At 47.2% G+C, this 27,752-nt stretch overlaps 1 protein-coding gene across 1 annotated transcript in view; it reads left to right on the top strand.

Moving 5' to 3' along the window:
- The window catches only part of KDM4C (lysine demethylase 4C), a 961,089-nt gene that overhangs the window by 610,042 nt on the left and 323,295 nt on the right, over positions 1-27,752 (top strand). The window contains exons 11-12 of the mRNA XM_063913998.1: positions 24,282-24,640; positions 26,821-26,947. Of these exons, the coding sequence (XP_063770068.1) occupies positions 24,282-24,640; positions 26,821-26,947 (486 nt within the window). The remainder of the gene's footprint in view (positions 1-24,281; positions 24,641-26,820; positions 26,948-27,752) is intronic.

Genomic DNA, 27,752 nt, shown 5'->3' on the forward strand with positions numbered 1-27,752 from the left:
TCGCCTGCCGCTGGTCTTGGATAGCATTGCCTCTCTTAACAGCTCGGTCTTAGTAGCTGAGCGGTAAATTAATGAATGTAGCGCTGCCGCCTTGTTTATCGGTGTGCGGAACAATGTAGTTGAATGGGACTTCTAGCAGGGTCCCGTGGATGAATTCAACTATGGCGGCTCGTTTACTCCAAGGTGCATTGTAGATGCTGTCAGGCTGAGGAAAAGAAGGAGGGGACTAACGCATTTCATCACAACCTCACGTGACTTTCTCAAAGGAATACCTCCTGATTCTAATGGACCTGATTTATAAAGGTCCGTCATGTCACCTGTGTGGCAAATAAATGTAATCAAAAACGTATATGAAATAAAATAAGATAAAAAGTAATCAGCTCTATGGACTATTAACAATTAAACCATACACATATTTATTGTGGGCTAATCAGAAACACATACTGTATACAATTTATATATATATATATATATATATATATATATATTTCTCTAACGTCCTAGTGGATGCTGGGGACTCCGTCAGGACCATGGGGATTAGCGGCTCCGCAGGAGACAGGGCACAAAAATAAAGCTTTAGGATCAGGTGGTGTGCACTGGCTCCTCCCCCTATGACCCTCCTCCAAGCCTCAGTTAGGTTTTTGTGCCCGTCCGAGCAGGGTGCAATCTAGGTGGCTCTCCTAAAGAGCTGCTTAGAAAAAGTTTTTTTAGGTTTTTTATTTTCAGTGAGTCCTGCTGGCAACAGGCTCACTGCTACGAGGGACTTAGGGGAGAGAAGTAAACTCACCTGCGTGCAGGATGGATTGGCTTCTTAGGCTACTGGACACCATTAGCTCCAGAGGGAGTCGGAACACAGGTCTCACCCTGGGGTTCGTCCCGGAGCCGCGCCGCCGACCCCCCTTGCAGATGCCGAAGATGGAAGAGGTCCAGAAGCAGGCGGCAGAAAACTTTTCAGTCTTCCTGAGGTAGCGCACAGCACTGCAGCTGTGCGCCATTGTTGTCAGCACACTTCACGCAGCGGTCACGGAGGGTGCAGGGCGTTGGGGGGGCGCCCTGGGCAGCAATGTATAATACCTTTTTATGGCTAAAAATACATTACATATAGCCCTTTGAGGCTATATGGATGTATTTAACCCCTGCCAGATCTCACAGATTCCGGAGAAGAGCCCGCCGAAATAGGGGGCGGGGCTTATTCTCCTCAGCACACAGCGCCATTTTCCTGCTCAGCTCCGCTGTGAGGAAGGCTCCCAGGACTCTCCCCTGCACTGCACTACAGAAACAGGGTAAAACAGAGAGGGGGGGGCACCTTTTTTGGCGATATTAATATATTTAAGCTGCTATAAGGATACAACACTTATATAGGGTTGTTCCCATATATATTATAGCGCTTGGGTGTGTGCTGGCAAACTCTCCCTCTGTCTCCCCAAAGGGCTAGTGGGGTCCTGTCTTCAATAGAGCATTCCCTGTGTGTCTGCTGGGTGTCAGTACGTGTGTGTCGACATGTATGAAGACGATGTTGGTGTGGAGGCAGAGCAATTGCCGGTAATGGTGATGTCACCCCCTAGGGAGTCGACACCGGAATGGATGGCTTTGTTTATGGAATTACGTGATAATGTCAGCACATTACAAAAATCAGTTGACGACATGAGACGGCCGTCAAACCAGTTGGTACCTGCCCAGGCGTCTCAGACACCGTCAGGGGCTGTAAAACGCCCTTTACCTCAGTCGGTCGATACAGACCCAGACACGGACACTGAATCTAGTGTCGACGGTGAAGAAACAAACGTATTTTCCAGTAGGGCCACACGTTATATGATCACGGCAATGAAGGAGACTTTGCATATCTCTGATACTACAAGTACCACAAAAAGGGGTATTATGTGGGGGGTGAAAAAACTACCTGTAGTTTTTCCTGAATCAGAGGAATTGAATGATGTATGTGATGAAGCGTGGGTTAACCCAGATAGAAAAGGGCTAATTTCTAAAAAGTTATTGGCATTATACCCTTTCCCGCCAGAGGTTAGGGCACGCTGGGAAACACCCCCTAAGGTGGATAAGGCGCTCAAACGCTTATCAAAACAAGTGGCGTTACCGTCTCCTGATACGGCCGCCCTCAAGGATCCAGCTGATAGGAGGCTGGAAACTACTCTAAAAAGTATATACACACATACTGGTGTTATACTGCGACCAGCCATTGCCTCAGCCTGGATGTGCAGTGCTGGAGTGGTCTGGTCGGATTCCCTGACTGAAAATATTGATACCCTGGATAGGGACAGTATTTTACAGACTTTAGAGCAATTAAAGGATGCTTTTCTTTATATGCGAGATGCTCAGAGGGATATTTGCACTCTGGCATCGAGAGTAAGTGCGATGTCCATATCTGCCAGAAGAAGTTTATGGACACGACAGTGGTCAGGTGATGCGGATTCCAAACGGCATATGGAAGTATTGCCGTATAAAGGGGAGGAATTATTTGGCGTCGGTCTATCGGATTTGGTGGCCACGGCAACTGCCGGGAAATCCACCTTTTTACCTCAGACCCCCTCCCAACAGAAAAAAACACCGTCTTTTCAGCCGCAGTCCTTTCGGTCCTATAAGAACAAGCGGGCAAAAGGACAGTCATATCTGCCCCGAGGCAGAGGAAAGGGTAAGAGAGGGCAGCAAGCAGCTCCTTCCCAGGAACAGAAGCCCTCCGCGGGTTCTGCAAAGCCCTCAGCATGACGCTGGGGCTTTACAAGCGGACTCAGGAGCGGTGGGGGGTCGACTCAAGAATTTCAGCGCGCAGTGGGCTTGCTCACAGGTGGACCCCTGGATCCTGCAGGTAGTATCTCAGGGTTACAGGTTGGAATTCGAGAAGTCTCCCCCTCGCCGGTTCCTAAAGTCTGCTTTGCCAACGTCTCCCTCAGACAGGGCGACGGTATTGGAAGCCATTCACAAGCTGTTTTCTCAGCAGGTGATAGTCAAGGTACCCCTCCTACAACAGGGAAAGGGGTATTACTCCACGCTATTTGTGGTACCGAAGCCGGACGGCTCGGTAAGACCTATTCTAAATCTGAAATCTTTGAACCTGTACATACAAAAATTCAAGTTCAAGATGGAATCACTCAGAGCAGTGATAGCGAATCTGGAAGAAGGGGACTTTATGGTGTCCCTGGACATAAAAGATGCTTACCTGCATGTCCCAATTTGCCCTTCACATCAAGGGTACCTCAGGTTCGTGATGCAAAACTGTCATGATCAGTTTCAGACGCTGCCGTTTGGATTGTCCACGGCACCTCGGGTCTTTACCAAGGTAATGGCCGAAATGATGATTCTTCTGCGAAGAAGAGGCGTATTAATTATCCCTTACTTGGACGATCTCCTGATAAGGGCAAGGTCCAGAGAACAGCTGGAGGACGGAGTAGCACTAACCCAAGTAGTGCTGCAACAACACGGGTGGATTCTGAATTTCCCAAAATCTCAGTTGACCCCGACAACACGTCTGCTGTTCCTGGGAATGATTCTGGACACGGTTCAGAAAAAGGTGTTTCTTCCGGAGGAGAAAGCCAAGGAGTTATCCGAACTTGTCAGGAACCTCCTAAAACCAGGAAAAGTGTCTGTGCATCAATGCACAAGAGTCCTGGGAAAGATGGTGGCTTCTTACGAAGCAATCCCATTCGGCAGATTCCACGCACGAACTTTTCAGTGGGATCTGCTGGACAAATGGTCCGGATCGCATCTGCAGATGCATCAGCGGATAACCTTATCGCCACGGACAAGGGTGTCTCTTCTGTGGTGGTTACAGAGTGCTCATCTGTTAGAAGGCCGCAGATTCGGCATACAGGACTGGGTCCTGGTGACCACGGATGCCAGTCTGAGAGGCTGGGGAGCGGTCACACAGGGAAGAAACTTCCAGGGAGTATGGTCAAGCCTGGAGATGTCTCTTCACATAAATATACTGGAGCTAAGAGCGATTTACAATGCTCTAAGCCTGGCAAAACCCCTGCTTCAGGGTCAGCCGGTGTTGATCCAGTCGGACAACATCACGGCAGTCGCCCACGTAAACAGACAGGGCGGCACAACAAGCAGGAGAGCAATGGCAGAAGCTGCAAGGATTCTTCGCTGGGCGGAAGATCATGTGATAGCACTGTCAGCAGTGTTCATTCCGGGAGTGGACAACTGGGAAGCAGACTTCCTCAGCAGACACGATCTACACCCGGGAGAGTGGGGACTTCATCCAGAAGTCTTCCACATGATTGTGAACCGTTGGGAAAAACCAAAGGTGGATATGATGGCGTCTCGCCTCAACAAAAAACTGGACAGGTATTGCGCCAGGTCAAGAGACCCTCAGGCAATAGCTGTGGACGCTCTGGTAACACCGTGGGTGTTCCAGTCAGTGTATGTGTTTCCTCCTCTGCCTCTCATACCCAAAGTACTGAGAATTATACGGCAAAGGGGAGTAAGAACGATACTCGTGGCTCCGGATTGGCCAAGAAGAACTTGGTACCCGGAACTTCAGGAGATGCTCACGGAAAATCCGTGGCCTCTACCTCTAAGACGGGACCTGATTCAGCAGGGACCGTGTCTATTCCAAGACTTACCGCAGCTGCGTTTGACGGCGTGGCGGTTGAACGCCGAATTCTAAGGGAAAAAGGCATTCCGGAAGATGTCATTCCTACACTGGTTAAAGCCAGGAAGGAGGTGACTGCACAACATTATCACCGCATTTGGAGAAAATATGTTGCGTGGTGCGAGGCCAGGAAGGCCCCCACGGAGGAATTTCAATTGGGTCGATTCCTACATTTCCTGCAAACAGGATTGTCTATGGGCCTCAAGTTGGGGTCCATTAAGGTTCAAATTTCGGCCCTGTCGATTTTCTTCCAGAAAGAATTGGCTTCAGTTCCTGAAGTCCAGACTTTTGTAAAAGGAGTACTACATATACAGCCCCCGGTTGTGCCCCCAGTGGCTCCGTGGGACCTTAATGTAGTTTTGGATTTTCTCAAATCCCATTGGTTTGAGCCACTCAAATCGGCGGATTTGAAATATCTTACATGGAGAGTAACCATGCTACTGGCCCTGGCTTCAGCCAGGAGAGTGTCAGAATTGGCGGCTTTATCGTATAAAAGCCCATATCTGATTTTCCATTCGGACAGGGCAGAACTGCGGACGCGTCCTCATTTTCTGCCTAAGGTGGTGTCAGCGTTTCACCTGAACCAGCCTATTGTGGTGCCTGCGGCTACTAGCGATTTGGAGGATTCCAAGTTGCTGGACGTTGTCAGGGCATTGAAAATATATATTTCAAGGACGGCTGGAGTCAGAAAATCTGACTCGCTGTTTATACTGTATGCACCCAACAAGCTGGGTGCTCCTGCTTCTAAGCAGACGATTGCTCGTTGGATTTGTAGCACAATTCAACTTGCACATTCTGTGGCAGGCCTGCCACAGCCTAAATCTGTCAAGGCCCATTCCACAAGGAAGGTGGGCTCATCCTGGGCTGCTGCCCGAGGGGTCTCGGCATTACAACTCTGCCGAGCAGCTACGTGGTCGGGGGAGAACACGTTTGTAAAATTCTACAAATTTGATACCCTGGCTAAAGAGGACCTGGAGTTCTCTCATTCGGTGCTGCAGAGTCATCCGCACTCTCCCGCCCGTTTGGGAGCTTTGGTATAATCCCCATGGTCCTGACGGAGTCCCCAGCATCCACTAGGACGTTAGAGAAAATAAGATTTTACTTACCGATAAATCTATTTCTCGTAGTCCGTAGTGGATGCTGGGCGCCCATCCCAAGTGCGGATTGTCTGCAATACTTGTACATAGTTATTGTTACAAACAAATCGGGTTGTTCTTGTTGTGAGCCGTCTGTTCAGAGGCTCCTACGTTGTCATACTGTTAACTGGGTTCAGATCACAAGTTGTACGGTGTGATTGGTGTGGCTGGTATGAGTCTTACCCGGGATTCAAAATCCTTCCTTATTGTGTACGCTCGTCCGGGCACAGTATCCTAACTGAGGCTTGGAGGAGGGTCATAGGGGGAGGAGCCAGTGCACACCACCTGATCCTAAAGCTTTATTTTTGTGCCCTGTCTCCTGCGGAGCCGCTAATCCCCACGGTCCTGACGGAGTCCCCAGCATCCACTACGGACTACGAGAAATAGATTTATCGGTAAGTAAAATCTTATTTTATATATATATATATATATATATATATATATACACATATACACTTCCCACTATACATAGACATTTCAAAGACATGAGGAGCAGCAGTATTGGTAAATTGGTAAGCAAGTAGAGTATCACATCTATAAATACACCAATATACAGTATATGCACACACACCCGGACATGTGTACACCAATGTATATGCACATGCCTAGATGTATGTATCCAAATATCCCCATTTTAAAAAACAGCGAGAGAGGCAGCAGGGATGTAGGGACAGAGAGAGGCACCAGGGAGGTAGTTACAGAGAGAGGCAGCAGGGAAGTATGGACAGAAGCAGCAGGGATGTAGGGCCACATACTGCAATGGCCCTTAGACATTATGCCACACACAATAATGCCCATGACACAATATGCCACACACCATAATGCCCCCGACACATTATGACACACACCGTAATGCCTGTCACACATTATGACAGGCATCGCAATGCCCGTTAATCATTATGCTACACACTGCAATGCCCGATACATTATAGCACATACAATGCCTGTGACACATTATTACACACACTACAATGTCCGTGATACATTATGCCACACACTGCAATGTCTGTGATACATTATGCCACACACTGCAATGACACTGAGACATTATACCACATACCACAATGCCCGTGATATAGTATACCACACACCATAATGCCTGTGACACATACCGCAATGCCCGTTATACCCTATGCCACACACCGCAATGCCCGTTAAACATTATGCCACACACTGCAATGCCCCTGAGACATTATACCACATACCACAATGCCCGTCATATAGTATTCCACACACACAGTAATGCCCGTTATACCCTATGGCACACACCACAATGCCCATTATACATTATGCCACACACTGCAATGCCCCTGAGACATTATACCACATACCACAATGCCCGTGATATAGTATTCCGCTCAGCGTAATGCCTGTGACACATTAAGGCACACACTGCAATGCCCATTACACATTAAGTCCTACAGTAAGGCTTCTAATTACTTTTAAATGATTGAATAAGAAAGAGGTCGCGCTATAGAGCCAATAAATTGTTCCACACCATTCTCAATTGTAAAATATTTATTTAAAACATATAACCATATAAATATATATTATTCTTGTTATGTTTAAGATCTGGTGTGGTCACAACACCCTCAAATACATCAATATAGCAATTAAAAAGAGACAATTCTCATCATAAATAAGTGTGCTGAAAAGTATATTGTCCAAACTGACAAGAATTAAGCCACAAGTTCAGTGAGGAATGGAATCCTCCGTGTAAAAGTGATCAGTGCTTTCTGGAGGCCGGAGCGGCTGTGCATTTGACCGCTCGAACGGGTGTAGCAAGAGTGATAGCCCGCTCGTTGGAGCTGCCTGGCTGCCCGCACGGAAACCTCCCATCAGCGTGACTCATCCAGCCGCACGGATAGAAGCCGCTAGCTAACTGCACTATACCGCTACGGTTCACAGGTAACAGCCGTATATCACATCGTGCATCCCTGGGGACGCTCGGGCTGCACTAAAAACTCCTCGTACTGGCAAACAGGTCCCGTATTAAAAGCATAAGGGACAGAGTGAGCAAATGTACCTGTGACCGCTTTATCTGTGGTGCACAGCTTTTGGATATAAATACCGGTGTCCTTTGGACTCAATTATCGGGTGCAATTTAACACGGAGGATTCCATTCCTCACTGAACTTGTGGCTTAATTCTTGTCAGTTTGGACAATATACTTTTCAGCACACTTATTTATGATGAGAATTGTCTCTTTTTAATTGCTATATTGATGTATTTGAGGGTGTTGTGACCACACCAGATCTTAAACATCACAAGAATAATATATGTTTATATGGTTATATGTTTTAAATAAATATTTTACAATTGAGAATGGTGTGGAACAATTAATTGGCTCTATAGTGCGACCTCTTTCTTATTCAATCTTATATGTTATATTGAAGCCATTAGAGACAGGCTTCTGAGGTCTGACGAAATAGAACCATTTATTTATGGTCACAAGGTGACAGATTTTAGACAATAGTAATCATATGTTCATATGATTGGTTGCGCCATCAGGTATTTATTATTTTTAATTACTTTTAAATGACCTGCTCGTTGCTAGAGGTTTCATGCTCTTGGTTCCATGCATGGTGCCAGGGGTTTTCATGCTCGGTGTCATGCTCATTGCCAGGGGTTTCATGCGGTAGATGTTATGCTTGTTGCCAGAGTTATCATGTGCTGGGTTTCAAGCTTGTTGCCAGGTGGTAATATTCGTTGCCAGGGGTTTCATGCATTGGGTGTCATGCTCGTTGCTAGGGGGTAATGCTTGTTGCCAGGGATTTCATGAGCTGGGTGTTGTGCTTGTAACCAGGGGGTAATGATTGTTGCTAGGGCTGTGCTCCCAGTGCCAGATATTCCCCCACAGTGCCAGGTACACATATGCCCCCAGGTCCAAATATGCTCCCCCAGGGCCAAATATGCTCCCCCAGTGCCAAATATGCCCCCAAGTGCCAAATATGCCCCCCAAGTGCCGCCCCCCCAAGTGCCAAACATGCCCCCCCCAAGTGCGGCTCCGCCAGTGCCAAATATGCTCCCCAGTGCCAAACATGCCCCCCCCAAGCGCCAAATATGTTCCCCCAGTGCCAAATATTCCCCCCCCCCCGGACTCCCGCGCTGCTGTGCTGTTTTGGGAAGGAGGGACACGGAGGGCACAGCGCGCGCCTCTCCTGTGTGTCCTTCCTGCGTCTCCGGCGGCAGCGGCGTGTCTATCAAATAAAGTGCCGGTTCATGAGCCAATCAGAGCTCATGAACGGGTACTACATTTAACAGACACGCCGCTGCCACTGGAGACCCAGGAGAGGGACACACAGGAGAGGCGGGCGCTGTGCCCTCCGTGTCCCTCCTTCCCAAAACAGAATCAGTGGCGGCGGCTAGGGCGCCACTGAGGCAGCAGGAACATACAGTAGAGACAGAGGCAGCAGGAACATACAGTATGGACAGAGAGAGAGAGGCAGCTGTTAGTGGTGTCAATGGGTGTGGGGTGACAGGCTGTGATTGAGAAGGGGGGTAGCTGGTGTGGGTCAACAGGCTTTGATTGAGAAGGGGGAGTTGTTGGTTTGGGGTCACAGGCTGTGAGTGAGGTAGCAGGAATCGGGTGACAGGCTGTGAGTGGGATCACTAGGAGTGGGGCGACAGGCTGTGAGCAAGAGGGGGGAGTAGCGGGTGTGGGGTGACAGGCTGTAAGTGGGGGGTAGCGAGTGTGGGGTTAGTGGGAATGGGGTGACAGGCTGTGGGGTGACCAGGAACAGAGAAGAGGACATGGGTGGGGAGAGGAAGAGCAAAGAAAAAATACTTTAAAAAAGCCGGAGAAAAAATATACTCACCTGAAATCTAAGGCTTCTGTGACTGGATCGCTCTCCTCCGCCAGGGACAGGCAGCTGTCAGCAGTCTCTCTGACTGTGTGGTGACCTCCTTTCTCCGGCATGGGTCCACAGCTCCACCGAAGTTCTTCTTCCCCTGACATAGCTTTGCGTGTGGGTGACATCATCGCAAGGAGTGGATTTCATTCTTTAGAAGACGGGAGGCAGAGCTGCTGGGGAGTCTATAGGTCTTCCATGTCCGTAGGGCACAATCGGGGCGGGTGAATCCTGACTAGGAGAACATGGCGGATAGGCAATGGGTGGTCCGGTGCAGTCCCTGGCCAGCGGCGCCCCCTTCTGACATGGTGCCCAGGACACATGCGCTGCTTGCCCCACCCTAGTTACGCCTTTGGAGGGGACAGAGAGAGAGACAGCAGGGACAGACAGACAGCAGTGACAGAGGGAGACAGCAGGGATATAGAGTGGCAGACTGGGACAGATGGACAGCAGGGACAAAGAGAGACAGCAGGGTCAGGAAGAGATATCAGGCAGAGAGAAATGGACAGAGAGACAGCAGGGACAGAGAGAGCAATGACAGAAAAAGAACAGGGTCAGAGAGAGAGAGAGACGTCGGAATAAGAGAGACAGCAGGGTCAGAGAGAGAGAGAGGGAGGCAGCAGGGTCAGAGAGAGAGAGGGAGGCAGCAGGGTCAGAGAGAGGGAGGCAGCAGGGTCAGAGAGAGAGAGAGGCGGCAGGGTCAGAGAGAGAGAGGCGACAGGGTCAGAGAGAGAGAGAGAGAGAGGCGACAGGGTCAGAGACAGAGAGGGGCGGCAGGGTCAGAGAGAGAGAGGCGGCAGGGTCAGAGAGAGAGAGGCGGCAGGGTCAGAGGGAGAGAGACGGCAGGGTCAGAGGGAGAGAGACGGCAGGGTCAGAGGGAGAGAGACGGCAGGGTGAGAGGGAGAGCAGGGTCAGAGAGAGCAGGGTCGAGAAAGACAGCAAGTACAGAGCGAGAGACAGCAGGGAAAGTGAGAGCGAGAGAGAGCAGGGAAAGTGAGAGCGAGAGAGAGCGAGAGCAGGGAAAGAGAGCGAGAGAGAGCAGGGAAAGAGAGATCAGGGTCGGAGAGAGACAACAGGGACATAAAGAGAGGGCAGGGTCAGAGAGAGACAGTAGGGACCGAGGGAGAAAGCAGGGTCAGAGAGAGACAGTAGGGGCCGAGAGAGAGAGCAGGTACAGAGAGAGAGCAGAGTCAGAGAGAGACAATAGGGACAGAGGGAGAGAGAGCAGGGTCAGAGAGAGACAGCAGGGACAGTCAGTGAGAGCGCGCGCAGGGTCAGAGAAAGACTGTAGGGACCGAGAGAGAGCAGGGTCAAAGAAAGCAGTGTCGGAGAGAGACAACAGGCACAGAGAGAGAGAGACAGTAGGGACTGAGCGAGACAGTGAAGGGTCAGAGAGAGAGACAGTAGGGACCGAGAGAGACAGTAGGGACCGAGAGAGACAGTAGGGACCGAGAGAGACAGTGAAGGGTCAGAGAGAGACAGTGAAGGGTCAGAGAGAGAGAGAGAGCAGGGACCAAGAGAGAAAGAGGACAGGGTCAGAGAAAGACAGTAGAGACAGAGAGAGAGACCATAGGGACAGAGAGAAAGAGAGAGAGAAAGCAGGGTCAGAGAGAGAGGCAGTAGGGATAGAGAGAGAGCTTGGTCAGAGAAAAGACAGCAGGTACAGAGCGAGAGAGCAGGGTCAGAGAAAGACAGTAGGGAAAGACAGACAGAGAGAGAGAGCAGGGTCAGAGAGAGACAGCAGAGACAGAGAGAGAACGGTCAGAGACAGTAGGGACAGAGAAACAGAGTCAGAGAGAGAGTAGGGACAGAAAGAAAAAGAGAGCAGGGTCAAAGAGAGACCGTAGGGACAGAGAGAAAAAGAAAGAGCAGGGTCAGAGAGAGACAGTAGGGATAGAGAGAGCAGGGGCAGAGAGGGAGAGCAGGGTCAGAGAGAGTTGGGTTAGAGAGAGACAGCAGTTAGAGAGAGAGAGAGCAGGGTCAGAGTGAGACAGCAGGGACAGACAGTAGGTACAGGGAGAGAGAGCAGGGCCAGAGAGAAGTCAGACAGAGAGAAAGCAGGGTCAGACAGAGAGAGAGAACAGTCAGAGACAGACAGTAGGGACAGAGAAACAGAGAGAGAGCAGTGTCAGAGAGAAACAGTAGGGACAGAGAGAGAAAGAAAGACAGCAGGGTCAAAGAGACAGCAGGGACAGAGAGAGAGAACAGTCAGAGAGAGACAGTATGAACAGAGAGAGAGAGAGAGCAGTGTCAGAGAAACAGTAAGTAGGGACAGAGGAAGAGGGAGAGCATGGTCCGAGAGAGACAGTAGGGACAGAGAGAGAGAGAGAGTAAGAAAGAGACAGCAGAGTTGGAGAAAAAGACAGTAGGGACAAAAAGAGAGAGAGACAGTAGGGACAGAGAGAGAACAGGGTCAAAGAGAGACAGCAGGGTCAGAGAGAGATGCAGGGAGAGTAGGGTCTGAGAGAGAGTTGGGTCGGAGAGAGACAGCAGGTACAGAGAGAGAGAGCAGGGTCAAAGAGACAGCAGGGGCAGAGAGAGAGAGAGAGAGAACAGTCAGGGAGAGACAGTAGGGCCAGAGAGAGAGAGAGAGAGAGAGAGCAGTGTCGGAGAAACAGTAGGGACAGAGAAAGAGAGAGAGAGCAGGGTCAGAGAGAGACAGTAGGGACAAAGAGAAAGAAAGACAGCAGAGTCAGAGAAAGATAGTAGGGACAGAGAGAGAGAGAGCGGGGTCAGAGAGAGAGAGAGAGCAGGGTCAGAGAAACAGTAGGGACAGAGAGAGAGAGCAGGGTCATAGAGATACGGTAGGGACAGAGAGAGAAAGAAAGAGACAGCAGAGTCAGAGAAAGATAGTAGGGACAGAGAGAGAGACAGCAGGGTCAAAGAGAGACAGCAGGGCCAGAGAGAGACCAGGGTCAAAGAGAGACAGTAGGGATAGAGAGAGAGAGAGAGAGAAAACAGGGTCAGAGAGAGAGACAGCAGCAACAGACAGACAGAGACAGACATAGAGCAGTGTCAGAGATAGACATCAGGGTCAGACAGAGAGAGAGCAGGGTCAGACAGAGAGAGAGCAGGGTCAGACAGAGAGAGAGCAGGGTCAGACAGAGAGAGAGCAGGGTCAGACAGAGAGAGAGCAGGGACAGACATAGAGCAGGGTCAGAGAGAGACAGTAGGGACAGACAGAGAGACAATAGGGACAGAGAAAGAGAGCAGGGCCATAGAGAGACTACGGTCAGAGACAGTAGCGATAGAGGCAGAGAGACAGTAGGGTCAGAGAGAGTAGAGAGCGGGGTCAGAGAGAGTGTGAGAGCAGGGTCAGAGAGAGACATTACCGAATTGCAGTAAGGAATTTTGCTGAAGTGAAGTCTCCCAGTCAGTGCAGCCGTGCATGGTGAACTGCATGGAGGAGGAGTGTGAGTCGGGACCCGCAGCAGTTTACATCCGCAGCAGTTTACATCCGCAGCAGTGTGAAGAGGTGTAGCCAACAATGAAGAGAGAAAAGTGCAGTGTTGTGTGATCTGGCGGTGGCTGCTGCTGCTGCTGCTCGCCCAATCAGCAAACATCCCATGGTCACCACACATGTGGAGATGTCACACCCGCAGGACCGCTACCTTTCCCCGCTCCCGCCGGGACCACCAGCGGCGGCGCACACTGCTGATATAGCAGAAATGTAAAAAGATACAAACACATGGTGCAGAGGCTGAGCCTCCAGGGTCCGGACATCTCGCCCAAAATACTGGTGCTCGGTGGGCTACTTCCCCATCCCCGCCCTTACCTATTCCTATTGGCCCAGCAAAGATATCATGGGTGTGGCTAGTGGCTACCCAGTCCTACACCCCCCTCCCACCACCGACAGGTCGGAGAAGGAGCAGTGGAAGGCTGCTAGGTCTCTTCATTCAGGAAATGTCCAGTGTAGACATTGCTCAGAGTACACTGCCCTGGCAGGCTGCACCCCCCTCTGTCAGACCTGTCGCAGCGCCCAATGCAAGTGCCCTGCTCGCCCTACCCTAGATACGCCTCTGATAGATATATATATATATATATATATATATATATATATATATATATGGATGGCAATGGAGGCGGCACTCCCTGGACTCTTATTAACAAACTGACACTGTACCACCACATACAGTACTAACGTTTCGGATAGTTTAATCCTTCATCAGAGTACAAGAGCAAACATAACATGAATTTACCTATATGAAGGATTAAACTATCCGAAACGTTAGTACTGTATGTGGTGGTACAGTGTCAGTTTGTTAATAAGAGTCCAGGGAGTGCCGCCTCCATTGCCATCCATATTAATATTCACTGAGGAGGGCACCGTGGCTGTTGCTGACTGTTTGAGTGCCGGGAACTTTGTATTGTGTATATATATATATATATATATATATATATATATATATATATATATATGCCCTCTGGATACAGGAAACAGGCGGTGGTACTCAGACTTTTTCGCAGTGGAAGTGTATTAAAGCATCATACATACAGCTGACACTGGCTCTATATATAATGCTTTAATTACCTCCTCCAGCTACTGTAGGTCTGATCGAGGTGTAAGCAGGTTCCAGAGAGAGCAACGGATCGAGGCAAATTTTGGGGGGTGGCCTAATCACTGAGTTTTGACCACGCCCCCTTTTAAAGAAACTACAAAAAACACTCTACAGTGAAGCCAGCACTGCACGAACTGCCTGTAGTAGACGGCAGGGACGGGGAGGGTCCCTGAGATAGAGGGGCCCAGATTAATGTACCCCCGTGCCCCCCCCCCCCCCCCCCCCCTTAATCTGGCTCTACCTGGTGTAATGTGTAAAATGGGGCTCTGCCTAGCGTAAAAGGGGCTGTACCTGGTTAATGTGTGACAGGCTTTACCTGGAGTAATGTGTCAACGGGTCTGTACCTGGTGTAATGTGTGTAAGTGGTGCTACTGTTGGCGTAATTTCAATAATGGAGACTTCTGTAAAGCGTGATATGAATTATTATTTTGTGGCCACGCCCCTTCCCCGTGAAGCCATGCCCTTATATTCTCTGTCGCGCACTGGTCCTGTTTTCTATATGGAGGGGCGGGGGCGCCGATGCTGCTTCTTGCACAAAGTACTAAAATGTCTAGTTGCTGCACTGATTCCTTGTAATGATCCAGTGGCCATTTGTAATGACCAGGGGCACCAGTTGGAACCATGACAGTGCTAAGTTATGTCATCATATCCCAATATTAACCACCGATCAGGAACATAGTTTTATGTTTTCTCTATCGTCCTAGTGGATGCTGGGGTTCCTGAAAGGACCATGGGGGATAGCGGCTCCGCAGGAGACAGGGCACAAAAAGTAAAGCTTTAGGATCAGGTGGTGTGCACTGGCTCCTCCCCCTATGACCCTCCTCCAAGCCTCAGTTAGATTTTTGTGCCCGGCCGAGAAGGGTGCAATCTAGGTGGCTCTCCTAAAGAGCTGCTTAGAAAAGTTTAGCTTAGGTTTTTTATTTTACAGTGAGTCCTGCTGGCAACAGGATCACTGCAACGAGGGACTTAGGGGAGAAGAAGTGAACTCACCTGCGTGCAGGATGGATTGGCTTCTTGGCTACTGGACATTAGCTCCAGAGGGACGATCACAGGTACAGCCTGGATGGTCACCGGAGCCTCGCCGCCGGCCCCCTTGCAGATGCTGAAACAAGAAGAGGTCCAGAATCGGCGGCAGAAGACTCCTCAGTCTTCTTAAGGTAGCGCACAGCACTGCAGCTGTGCGCCATTTTCCTCTCAGCACACTTCACACGGCAGTCACTGAGGGTGCAGGGCGCTGGGAGGGGGGCGCCCTGGGAGGCAAATGAAAACCTTTTTTGGCTAAAAATACCTCACATATAGCCATATATGGAGTTATTTAACCCCTGCCAAAATCCGTTAAGAGCGGGAGACGAGGCCGCCGAAAAAGGGCGGGGCCTATCTCCTATGCACACAGCGCCATTTTCCCTCACAGAAAGGCTGGAGGGAAGGCTCCCAGGCTCTCCCCTGCACTGCACTACAGAAACAGGGTTAAAACAGAGAGGGGGGGCACTAATTTGGCGTTAGAAATATATAAAAAAGATGCTATAAGGGAAAACACTTATATAAGGTTGTCCCTATATAATTATAGCGTTTTTGGTGTGTGCTGGCAAACTCTCCCTCTGTCTCTCCAAAGGGCTAGTAGGTCCTGTCCTCTATCAGAGCATTCCCTGTGTGTGTGCTGTGTGTCGGTACGTGTGTGTCGACATGTATGAGGACGATGTTGGTGAGGAGGCGGAGCAATTGCCTGTAATGGTGATGTCACTCTCTAGGGAGTCGACACCGGAATGGATGGCTTATTTAGGGAATTACGTGATAATGTCAACACGCGCCAAGGTCGGTTGACGACATGAGACGGCCGACAAACAATTAGTACCGGTCCAGACGACTCAAAAACACCGTCAGGGGTTTTAAAACGCCCGTTTACTTTAGTCGGTCGACACAGACACAGACAGGGACACTGAATCCAGTGTCGACGGTGAATAAACAAACGTATTCCTTATTAGGGCCACACGTTAAGGGCAATGAAGGAGGTGTTACATATTTCTGATACTACAAGTACCACAAAAGAGGGTATTATGTGGGATGTGAAAAAACTACCGTAGTTTTTCCTGAATCAGATAAATTAAATGAAGTGTGTGATGATGCGTGGGTTCCCCCCGATAGAAAATATGGGCGGTATACCCTTTCCCGCCAGAAGTTAGGGCGCGTTGGGAAACACCCCTTAGGGTGGATAAGGCGCTCACACGCTTATCAGAACAAGTGGCGGTACCGTCTATAGATAGGGCCGTCCTCAAGGAGCCAGCTGACAGGAGGCTGGAAAAATATCATAAAAAGTATATACACACATACTGGTGTTATACTGCGACCAGCGATCGCCTCAGCCTGGATGTGCAGAGCTGGGGTGGCTTGGTCGGATTCCCTGACTAAAAAAAAAAAAAAAATTGATACCCTTGACAGGGACAGTATTTTATTGACTATAGAGCATTTAAAGGATGTATTTCTATATATGCGAGATGCACAGAGAGATATTTGCACTCTGGCATCAAGAGTAAGTGCGATGTCCATATCTGCCAGAAGATGTTTATGGACACTACAGTGGTCAGGTGATGCAGATTCCAAACGGCACAAAGGTGTATTGCCGTATAAAGGAAGAGGAGTTATTTGGGGTCGGTCCATCGGACCTGGTGGCCACGGCAACTGCTGGAAAATCCACCGTTTTTACCCTAAGTCACATCTCTGCAGAAAAAGACACCGTCTTTTCAGCTTCAGTCCTTTCGTCCCTATAAGAGTCATATCTGCCCAGGGATAGAGGAAAGGGAAGAAGACTGCAGCAGGCAGCCCATTCCCAGGAACAGAAGCGTTCCACCGCTTCTGACAAGCTCTCAGCATGACGCTGAGACCGTACAGGACCCCTGGATCCTACAAGTAGTATCCCAGGGGTACAGTTTGGAATGTCGAGACGTTTCCCCTGCGCAGGCTCCTGAAGTCTGCTTTACCAAGGTCTCCCTCCGACAAGGAGGCAGTATGGGAAAAAATTCACGAGCTGTATTCCCAGCAGGTGATAATTAAATTACCCCTCCTACAACAAGAAAAGGGGGTATTATTCCACACTATATTGTGGTACTGAAGCCAGAAGGCTAGGTGAGACCTATTCTAAATCTAAAAAAATTTGAACACTTACAAAGGTTCAAATCAAGATGGAGTCACTCAGAGCAGTGATAACGAACCGGGAAGAAGGGGACTATCTGGTGTCCCGAGACATCAGGGATGCTTACCTCCATGTCCCAAATTTGCCCTTATCACTAAGGGTACCTCAGGTTCGTGGTACAGAACTGTCACTATCAGTTTCAGACGCTGCCGTTTGGATTGTCTACGGCACCCCGGGTCTTTACCAAGGTAATGGCCGAAATGATGGTTCTTCTTCGAAGAAAAGGCGTCTTAATTATCCCTTACTTGGACGATCTCCTGATAAGGGCAAAGTCCAGGGAACAGTTGGAGGTCGGAGTAGCACTATCTCGGATACTGTTACAACAGCAGGGGTGGATTCTAAATATTCCAAAATCGCAGCTGATCCCGACAACAAGTCTCCTGTGCTTAGGGATGATTCTGGACACAGTCCAGAAAAAGGTGTTTCTCCCGGAAGAGAAAGCCAGGGAGTTATCCGAGCTAGTCAGGAACCTCCTAAAATCAGTGCATCATTGCACAAGGGCCATGGTAAAAAAATGGTGACTTCCTTCGAAGCAATTCCATTCGGCAGATTTCATGCAAGAACTTTTCAGTGGGATCTGCTGGACAAATGGTCCGGATCGCATCTTCAGATGCATCAGCGGATAACCCTATATCCAAGGACAAGGGTGTCTCTCCTGTGGTGGTTACAGAGTGCTCATCTTCTAGAGGGCCGCAGATTCGGCATTCAGTTTTGGATGTTGGTGACCACGGAGGCCAGCCCGAGAGGCTGGGGAGCAGTCACACAAGGAAAAAATTTCCAGGGAGTGTGATCAAGTCTGGAGATTTTTCTCCACATAAATATAGCTAAGGGTAAATTTATAATGCTCTAAGCTTAGCAAGACCTCTGCTTCAAGGTCAGCCGGTATTGATCCAGTGGGATAAAACATCACGGCAGTCGCCCACGTAAATAGACAGGGCGGCACAAGAAGCAGGAGGGCAGTGGCAAAAACTGCAAGGACTTTTCGCTGGGCGGAAAATCATGTGATAGCACTGTCAGCAGTGTTTCATTCCGGGAATGGAAACTGGGAAGCAGACTTCCTCAGTAGGCACGACCTCCACCCGGCAGAGTGGGAACTTCATGGGGAAGTTTTCCACATAATTGTAAACCGTTGGGAATTACCAAAGGTGGACATGATGGCGTCCCGTCTGAACAAAAAACGGGACAGGTATTGCGCCAGGTTAAGAGACCCTCAGGCAATAGCTGTGGACGTTCTGGTAACACCGTGGGTGTACCAGTCGGTGTATGTGTTCCATCCTCTGCTTTTCATACCTAAGGTACTGAGAATTATAAGACGTAGAGGAGTAAGAACTATACTCATGGCTCCGGATTGGCCAAGAAGGACTTGGTACCCGGAACTTCAAGAGATGCTCACAGAGGACTTATGGCCTCTGCCGCTAAGAAGGGACTTGTTTCAGCAAGTACCATGTCTGTTCCAAGACTTACCGCAGCTGCGTTTGACGGCATGGCGGTGGAACGCCGGATCCTAAGGGAAAAGGCATTCAGGAAGAGGTCATTCCTACCCTGGTCAAAGCCAGAAAGGAGGTGACCGCACAACATTATCACCACATGTGGCGAAAATATGTTGCGTGGTGTGAGGCCAGGAAGGCCCCACGAAGAAATTTCAACTCGGTCGATTCCTGCATTTCTTGCAAACAGGAGTGTCTATGGGCCTCAAATTGGGGTCCATTAAGGTTCAAATTTGGGCCCTGTCGATTTTTCTTCCAGAAAGAATTGGCTTCAGTTCCTGAAGTCCAGAAGTTTGTCAAGGGAGTATTGCATATACAACCCCCTTTTGTGCCTCCAGTGGCACTGTGGGATCTCAACGTAGTTCTGGGATTCCTCAAAACACATTGGTTTAAAACCAGTCAAATCTGTGGATTTGAAGCATCTCACATGAAAAGTGAACATGCTCTTGGACCTGGCCTGGACCAGGCGAGTGTCAAATTGGTGGTTTTTTTCTCAAAAAAGCCCATATCTGTTTGTCCATTCGGACAGGGCTGAGCTGCGGACTCGTCCCCAGTTCTCTCCCTAAGGTGGTGTCAGTGTTTCACCTGAACCAGCTTATTGTGGTGTCTTGCGCCTACTAGGGACTTGGAGGACTCCAAGTTGCTAGATGTGGTCAGGGCCCTGAAAATATAGGTTCCAGGACGGCTGGAGTCAGGAAAACTGACTTGCTGTTATCCTGTATGCACCCAACAAACTGGGTGCTCTTGCTTTTAAGCAGACTTTTGCTAGTTGGATGTGTAATACAATTCAGCTTGCACATTCTGTGGCAGGCCTGCCACAGCCAAAATATGTAAATGCCCATTCCACAAGGAAGGTGGGCTCATCTTGGGCGGCTGCCCGAGGGGTCTCGGCTTTACAACTTTGCCGAGCGGCTATTTAGTCAGGGGCAAACACGTTTGTTAAATCCTACAAATTTGATACCCTGGCTAAGGAGGACCTGGAGTTCTCTCATTCGGTGCTGCAGAGTCATCCGCACTCTCCCGCCCGTTTGGGAGCTTTGGTATAATCCCCATGGTCCTTTCAGGAACCCCAGCATCCACTAGGACGATAGAGAAAATAAGAATTTACTTACCGATAATTCTATTTCTCGGAGTCCGTAGTGGATGCTGGGCGCCCATCCCAAGTGCGGATTATCTGCATTACTTGTACATAGTTACAAAAATCGGGTTATTATTGTTGTGAGCCATCTTTTCAGAGGCTCCGCTGTTATCATACTGTTAACTGGGTTCAGATCACAGGTTGTACAGTGTGATTGGTGTGGCTGGTATGAGTCTTACCCGGGATTCATAAATCCTTCCTTATTGTGTACGCTCGTCCGGGCACAGTACCTAACTGAGGCTTGGAGGAGGGTCATAGGGGGAGGAGCCAGTGCACACCACCTGATCCTAAAGCTTTACTTTTTGTGCCCTGTCTCCTGCGGAGCCGCTATCCCCCATGGTCCTTTCAGGAACCCCAGCATCCACTACGGACTCCGAGAAATAGAATTATCGGTAAGTAAATTCTTATTATATCCACCTGCTGAATCTTTGGGGAGCTGCCAAGCACAACATTGTTGATGCAGGACAGAATGTGAAGTTCTTTGATTCCTGGTAAAGGTGAATCATTTTCCCAGGGTTTTTCTGAAGAGATTGCTTTCTCAATGTGTTCTGCTCCAACAAGCTACACCTGCGTCTTTGCACTCAACGGTGTGCCAACTGATGCAAAATCTTTAGCTGATTGTATGACAGTGCCTGCTCCTTGAGCCATTATTTTCTTTCTGACAAGGGGCCTCATTCAGACCCATTCGCACGCTGCTTTTTCTCGCAGCCGTGCGAACGGGTCTGAACTGCACATGTGTGTGACCTGTAATGCACAGGCGCGTAGCTTCCCGGCGATGGGGGTCGCCGGAGAGCGACTGCTTCAACGATGAAAGCGATCGCAGGGGCGATCGCAAGAAGATTGACAGGCAGGATGCGTTCCTGGGTGGCAACTCACCGTTTTCTGGGAGTGTCGTGAAAATTGCAGGCGTGCCGAGAGGAGGGATCCTGATGTCACCGCCGGCCCCAATCATCGCAGCGGCTGAGTAAGTCCTGGACTGTGCAGAAACTGCACAATTTTTTTTGTTTGATCAGCTCACTGCACAGCTTATCGTACCGATGCAAAGCCCTTACCACCTCCCCCTGTAGGCAGTGATTACCTGGTCGCAGCAGTGCAAAAAATAGCCTGCATGCGACCAGGTCTGAATTAGGCCCAAGGTGTTTAATGTTACCGCCAACATAATCCACAACTCCTACACCTTTTTAAAACAACCTTACAGTTGTCTGCAGTCATGCTTGCCGTTTCCTAGACTTGACCACTTCTGGTCTTTGATTCTTTCCAACCACACCCTGCTGTTCTATATCCATGTCCGTTATGTTTATGCTGACCCTGTTACAGTACGTAATGCTGATATTCACGCAACTAATTAATTATTGGTAGACTGTGCATGTACCACAATTGCACTGCGCATGCACCAAGGCACCTTTGCGATGCAGCTCGCACTGAGGCTTTAAATGCAGTGATTGACAGGAAGAGACTGCTTGTGTGAGGTAACGGGGTGTGGCAGCAAAAATGTAGGTGTCATGGATGATTTCAGGACGTGTTTCTGCCTTCTGCTGTGGTCATTTATGTAGAGAAAAATGGTGCCAGCGTCGATATGGTCATGGTGCAGTCTGTGTTACCATAGACTCAGTTGGGGAGTTGATGTTCCTTGTTGCTGCATCGATGCTGTGTATGGACTTTGCGATTACTCCAGTAGGTATCTCTGTTCTTTTTTGGGTGGCTGCTTCACTTGCGATTAGCAATTAAAGAGAGACCTGATAAAGAAATAAAGTCAAATATTGCAGTTGTGCAATGTTCACATGGGGCCTGATTCAGAGGTGGATGCGAATGTTGCTGCTGTGTCTTTGTACACAGCAACTGTGTGAAAATAGATAAATCCCGCAGGAGTCAGCTAGTGTTAAAGGACACCAACTGCCGGCTTCTCTGGTACACTGTCTGTGTCCGAAGATGCAGTAATGTTTGGTTGCAGCATTGGATCTTTGAGCAACCCTCATGTGACTCCAGATGTCCAGCAAAATTGCGGGGCCAACACGCCTCCATTTTCTAGATTTGTGACAGAGATCAGGGCTGAATCAGCCCCAAGATCATTAAATCTTGCCCTATACTGTATGATAAAAAAAATTGCGTATGGACATGAACTCTAATCGTTCACATCCTGAAATGGCTGGGGAAAAAAGGGTCCGGATCTTTTGTCTGTCAAACCTGTACGATCCTCCGAGCATCGTTCAGTTGACTCCAGGCTGTGTTTGGAGGCCCACCGATCATCGTGTCATTGTTTATTCCGTGATGCATTTCGCCATATAGGCTGCACTACCATGCAGTTTAAGATATTTTAATATTATCCTACTGCATAGTACATTCCTATTATTATGTATATTAGGGACAGAATACAATTTGGACCATTAACCCGTTTGCATATTTTTAGCTATTCAATTAGCCACGCACATTAAGTTATATTATCCCTACATAGGAATAAACACGTCTTGTTCACAGCCCCTGAGCAGATGAAAACTTGGAGAAAATCCCTATATTAACACATCCCCCCCAAAATGTAAAAAATTTTCAGGCACTTCGAAGTTTTCAATTAGAATAATTTGGCCTATAATGACATGTAAGTTTTGGGTAATCTTCTACATGCAATACAATGGGTTCAGTGATGTGGGACAGGTATATGGGGATGCTGTATTGCTTGGGAAAGGCATTTTTAAAGTGGGTAGGGTTGTCTTTTGTAACGTTAAACCATGTGTATGGCATGGTTGCATCGCATGCGACCACACCAACAAGTACATTATTTGATCTGTTCGCAAACGATGCAACCACTCAGATACACAGTGTGTGCGGATGCAGGAAGATAAACTTCCCACAGCTGTCACTCTCAGTGGGACCATTTTGAGCAATGTTGGATGAATGGCCCAGAGCATAGTGGGCCCCACTGCCTGAGGGACCTGCCCCTTACCTTTGGGAGGCAGGACTAACCTTGTAGACTGATAGGAGTCCTACCACCTACAGTATCAGTGCTGATGATCACAGCCACATACTGCCTCTAATTAACAGACAGCTATTCATTTTTTTCTGATTCACAGCTGTCTGTGAATAAAAAGGCAGCTCACAACCAGTGTATCTGACACTGTAAGTCTGCCTGACCAAGTGCCAAGCTGAGGAAATCACAAGGGGTGGAGGTCCCTGTCACAGACAAAGCAGAGGCCACTTTGAACCTGGTCTCTCCAAGGTACATATGCCCCTCTTCTCTGCATCATGCAGGGTAAGGTGCTTTTATCCCTGTCACCCACTGCCTCCCCTGCCCTACATTGTTACCCTCTGCCTCTCCTTGTTACCCACTTACACGTGGCATATTGTGAATACATGTTCTTTACCTAATTCATTCATAACATAGAAAATTTCTGAGCCATTTTTGGAAAAAAATTTTTAGTGAAGTGGTTAAAAGTGGCTTAAAATGACACACATCTATTTACAATCATAGTTTTGCACTCCTAATTCTAGAGCATTCAATTTGCTGAAGAAGAATGCTTGCTTGCTTTCTATCTATCATTTTTTTCATTGTTATTGAAAATGCATTTTTTTTATTATTTGTTTACACCTTTTAAGAGCCCCAGATACTTTGCTTTGGGCCACTAATAGAATTCTGTACTGTTATTCAGTGTTAGTTTGCATGTTTTTGGGGTGCTGGCTGAGTTTTCCATTTTTCATCAAACTCAACACGGTTTAGATCCTACAGTATTATCATGCAACCTTCGGGAGAAGTCTTTAACAACTGAATTGCCCATTTAGCCGGAGCATACATATGTGAAATAAATTGAATTACTGCGTGGTAATTGAATTTGGCCCTAGATGTAAATTCCACTACTCAGTACTATATATTTCAGTGCATCCAGTTCTTCCTATATAACACCACGTGTGAATTGTGTGCTTCAGATACGCCTAAAGTAAAAATATAAAAATTGTGTCAACTGTACCTTCTTTTGATACAGTATCTTACGATAGCAGATATCTGTTTCTTAGTAGTAGTAGTAGTAGTAAAACAAATGTAGTTGTAGAATAATATGAGGGGGAAAAGACAGGAATAAAATTCAGTGTAAATATCCTGTCATCACTAAAGAAATTGTGTAATTTTAGCCTATACTAATAAAGATGAGCTTGTTCCTATTTAAAAAAAAAATAGATTGTGAATGGTTCTTTGCGTATATGGAGATAATTGATGTTAACATGTGAACATGAATGTAGTAACTTCTGTAAATGGCATATAAGCTGTGACACAATGTAATGTCATGTGTGTTTGATCTGTATTAATAAGGTTCATGTCTATGGTGTACAGGTTCACTTTCTATCTCTGTGGAACAAGATGTGAAAATAGAAGAAGAGAGTAACCATGACCTCAATTTGGCTGCTTCTGGCCTAGCAGAACTGTGTGGTCATTTCGCCCCATCTGCAGAAGTAAAGAGAGAAGAGGGCACAGATTTACAGCAGGGGACTGACCAGAAACCATGCTGTCAGGAGACCCAAGGATATGATCTTCCAGAGCCTGTGTCTCTAGAGAAAGAGGAGATAAGCAGCTCTACTAGTGACGATGGTGATGTCAGTGACATTGAGGTTACTGATTGCGGCCTAGAACCTGGAGAAATTCCTAGTATGATGAACGAAGGAAAACCGTGCTCTGCGAAGCCCAATCTATGTGTAAGAACCAATCATTCCTTTGTATTTATTTATAATCTACCCTATTGAGCGACGGTTAGCAGATCTTTAACAGTAAAAGCACTAGCCTCATTAATGTTTCAAGGATAGTATTATACTTGCTCATTTACTGAAACGGACAGAGCATTAATCACTATAAACCAAGATGGATTTGATTGTACAGCCCTGACAGCCAATCTGCCGTACTTGTAAAATTAACAGCTATCAGCATAAATCATTGGACTACAGTGAGCATCATGTATGACAGGTTACCTATCATGCACATAGAGGAGCCATAATAAAGTATAAAGTAACAAATCCATGTACACCATGTTTCCTATTCATATTTACTAGCTATAAATCAGACCCATGGTTCCTGTGAAGAGTGATGGTGCTATATGTGCCACTTAGTGAAACAGCAGCAAGATACAGATTTCTTTATATAAATTGAAATATGTAACTTTGCTTAGTGTGGTATGTAACATTTGCGTTCTACAATGGCTCTTTTTCTTCGGCTTCATAGACTTTAATTCCAGGCGAACACTTCCAAACCTCAAATGATGGTTTAGCAACTCTTAATTATATAGCAGTAAACGTTTCTTGACCATCTCATGTTTTTTAAGCTGTTGCAGTATTCTTTGTTTATGAATTAGCCCCAATCAAAGACATTGTGGTCTGCAGTTTGGGTCTTTTAAACTCTGATGGAAGGTAGATTTTGTGCTTTTCTTTTGCATTTGTTAAACTTGATTTGCACAGCTGCAGTAATGTGATATTTATTAGTAGAAGCCGCAATAGAGCGTTTCAGGGTGTTCCTGTTTTTCTGGCCTCGTCCATTATGTACATCATTACTTGTAAAAGTACTTTTATAGCACATTTAAGATACCATACAGAGCAGTTTGGAAGTATGTAGCTCTGTTAACTATTTAATCTGTTTCTACATCATATTACAATTATTTACTACGGTTGAAATCTAAAGACAAATAAAATGCATATAACTACACTTTGTTTCCTCCCCATCCCCCAGCAACATTAAGTGTTCTCTTGGAGGCTGGTTCAATTATTTGTGAGACTATACGGTAACCTTGTATGTTCTGTTTCTCTGCACTACCAGAAACCTAGGTAATGAAAATCTTACTCATTTATGAGCAAAGATAGTTCCCTAACATTATTTGGAATCTTATCATGTGATGCCTACTTCTTGGAACCTTTCAACTAACTGGATTGGCCCTTTGAGTTTGTATTCCTTCTTATATGGTGTAATTTCAGTTTACATTTGCATTATTGCAGTGCATTGGGCTCTTTTTTTACAGTACTGTTTTGTTTTTGTTAAAGTTTCAGCACAAGTTTTAGACCTAAATAGCCACAAAATGGTCGCCATTCCCAATCAGCATCCTATTTGGATGATTCAGATTTTGATCAATGCTGGTGTAAAATACAATTGGACAATTATATGTTTCATAATATAACCACATGTGACCTGGTTTGTACAAACATATGTGGCCGAACACTACCTATATGCAGCCTCTTGGTGCTCAAACATAATTGGATTGGGTAGATGCACGGGATGCCCGCTCTCAGAATACCGGCGCCGGCATCCCAAAGATGAAGAGCCTAACAGGGGTGAGTTATGTATTCTAACTCACCCCTCTAACACCCTAACCCTCTGTGACCGCAGCCTAACCCTAACCTCTTCTGCAGAAGTGCTATGCCCTAATCTCCCCGGTAAGTGTCCAAACCTAGCCTTCCACACCCCGCTACCTGAACCTAACCCTCCCCCTTAGTGCCTAAACTGAATACCCCCCCACGATGGTGCCTAACCCTAACCCCACATGTTTGCACCCTAACCTCCTTACCACCGCTGCCTAAACTTAACCCCCCCTCCCTATATGTCTGCATCCCCTGCATACCTTTGGTATCTCAGCTATTGGGATTCCGGCGTTCCGGTGTCTGTGTTCTGGTTTCCGGCATTGGTAATTCAGCTACTGGTATCCCGACAACCGGGATATTATATGGATCCCGTTGGTTTCACCCATGGTAAAGACCACACTGTACTGTAGCTTAACTTTAATCTTGAATGATATGTGCCCTTTCTTCACACAGAAGCTATGTACATGTTACTATATGCTGTTTATTTGTTCCTACATGCACACTTTCTGTTTTAATTCAAGTCTTGCATGTTCTAGATTACCAGTTGGGCAGAAAACAATGGAAAACGCCAACTTAGGACAAAGAGTTGGAGATTACCAGTGGGCAAACCTCCTTCTAGATCGCTAATGACAGTAGTTAAACAACAAACCGCAAGTGACGAAGGTATATATATATATTTTCTTCATATAACAATGATTTGAAACAACATATAATTATACTAATTTTAGTTATATTTCCTTAAAATACAATCTTTTGCATTGCTTGGAGTTATAGTTAGTCATACATTAGGCTTGTATTCTATTAACACAGGAAAACGCACTGTAGTCAGTGCCACATAAATGCTAAAGTTTTTTTTTTTTTCTGTTGACTTCATGCATGCTTTCAGTCTGAGTCACAGTGGGTTAAAGTAAATGTAATCCTAAAATCATATACTTCACTTAATTTCCATTTTATTTTTTGGCAATTAAAGTACCCCCATCAAGTCTCATCTGTAACATAGGCAAACACGGGGTGGAGGTTCCAGTTACCTGGAAACCCCCCTTCCCACAGCCTGACTGATGGCTACTACATGCAGTATAAAGGGTGGAATGGAGCTTTATTATATTGCAAGATCACTGGATTGAAATAAAATGACCTAAGATTTTGTGTGACTTGTGGCAGGTTTCTTACTTTTGTCAATTACTGGCACATAAGTAGTTTGGTTAGTATTATGGGTCTGCTAACTACCCAGTTTGTATATTATTTGACTGGTTCACAGGTGCATTAGAAATTAATAACTGATTTGTGATAGTAAATCATATTTCACTGGCTATTCTATGACAAGCAATATATTTGTTTATACATTTTTAATTAGTTTATGCAAAAAATTGTCTGTCTCTCTGTCTGTCTGTGTCTGTCTGTCTCTCTGTCTCTCTGTCTGTCTCTCTGTCTGTCTGTATGTCTGTCTGTCTGTCTCTGTCTCTCTGTC

Source organism: Pseudophryne corroboree, chromosome 1, assembly GCF_028390025.1.
Source record: "Pseudophryne corroboree isolate aPseCor3 chromosome 1, aPseCor3.hap2, whole genome shotgun sequence".
Taxonomy (NCBI): domain Eukaryota; kingdom Metazoa; phylum Chordata; class Amphibia; order Anura; family Myobatrachidae; genus Pseudophryne; species Pseudophryne corroboree.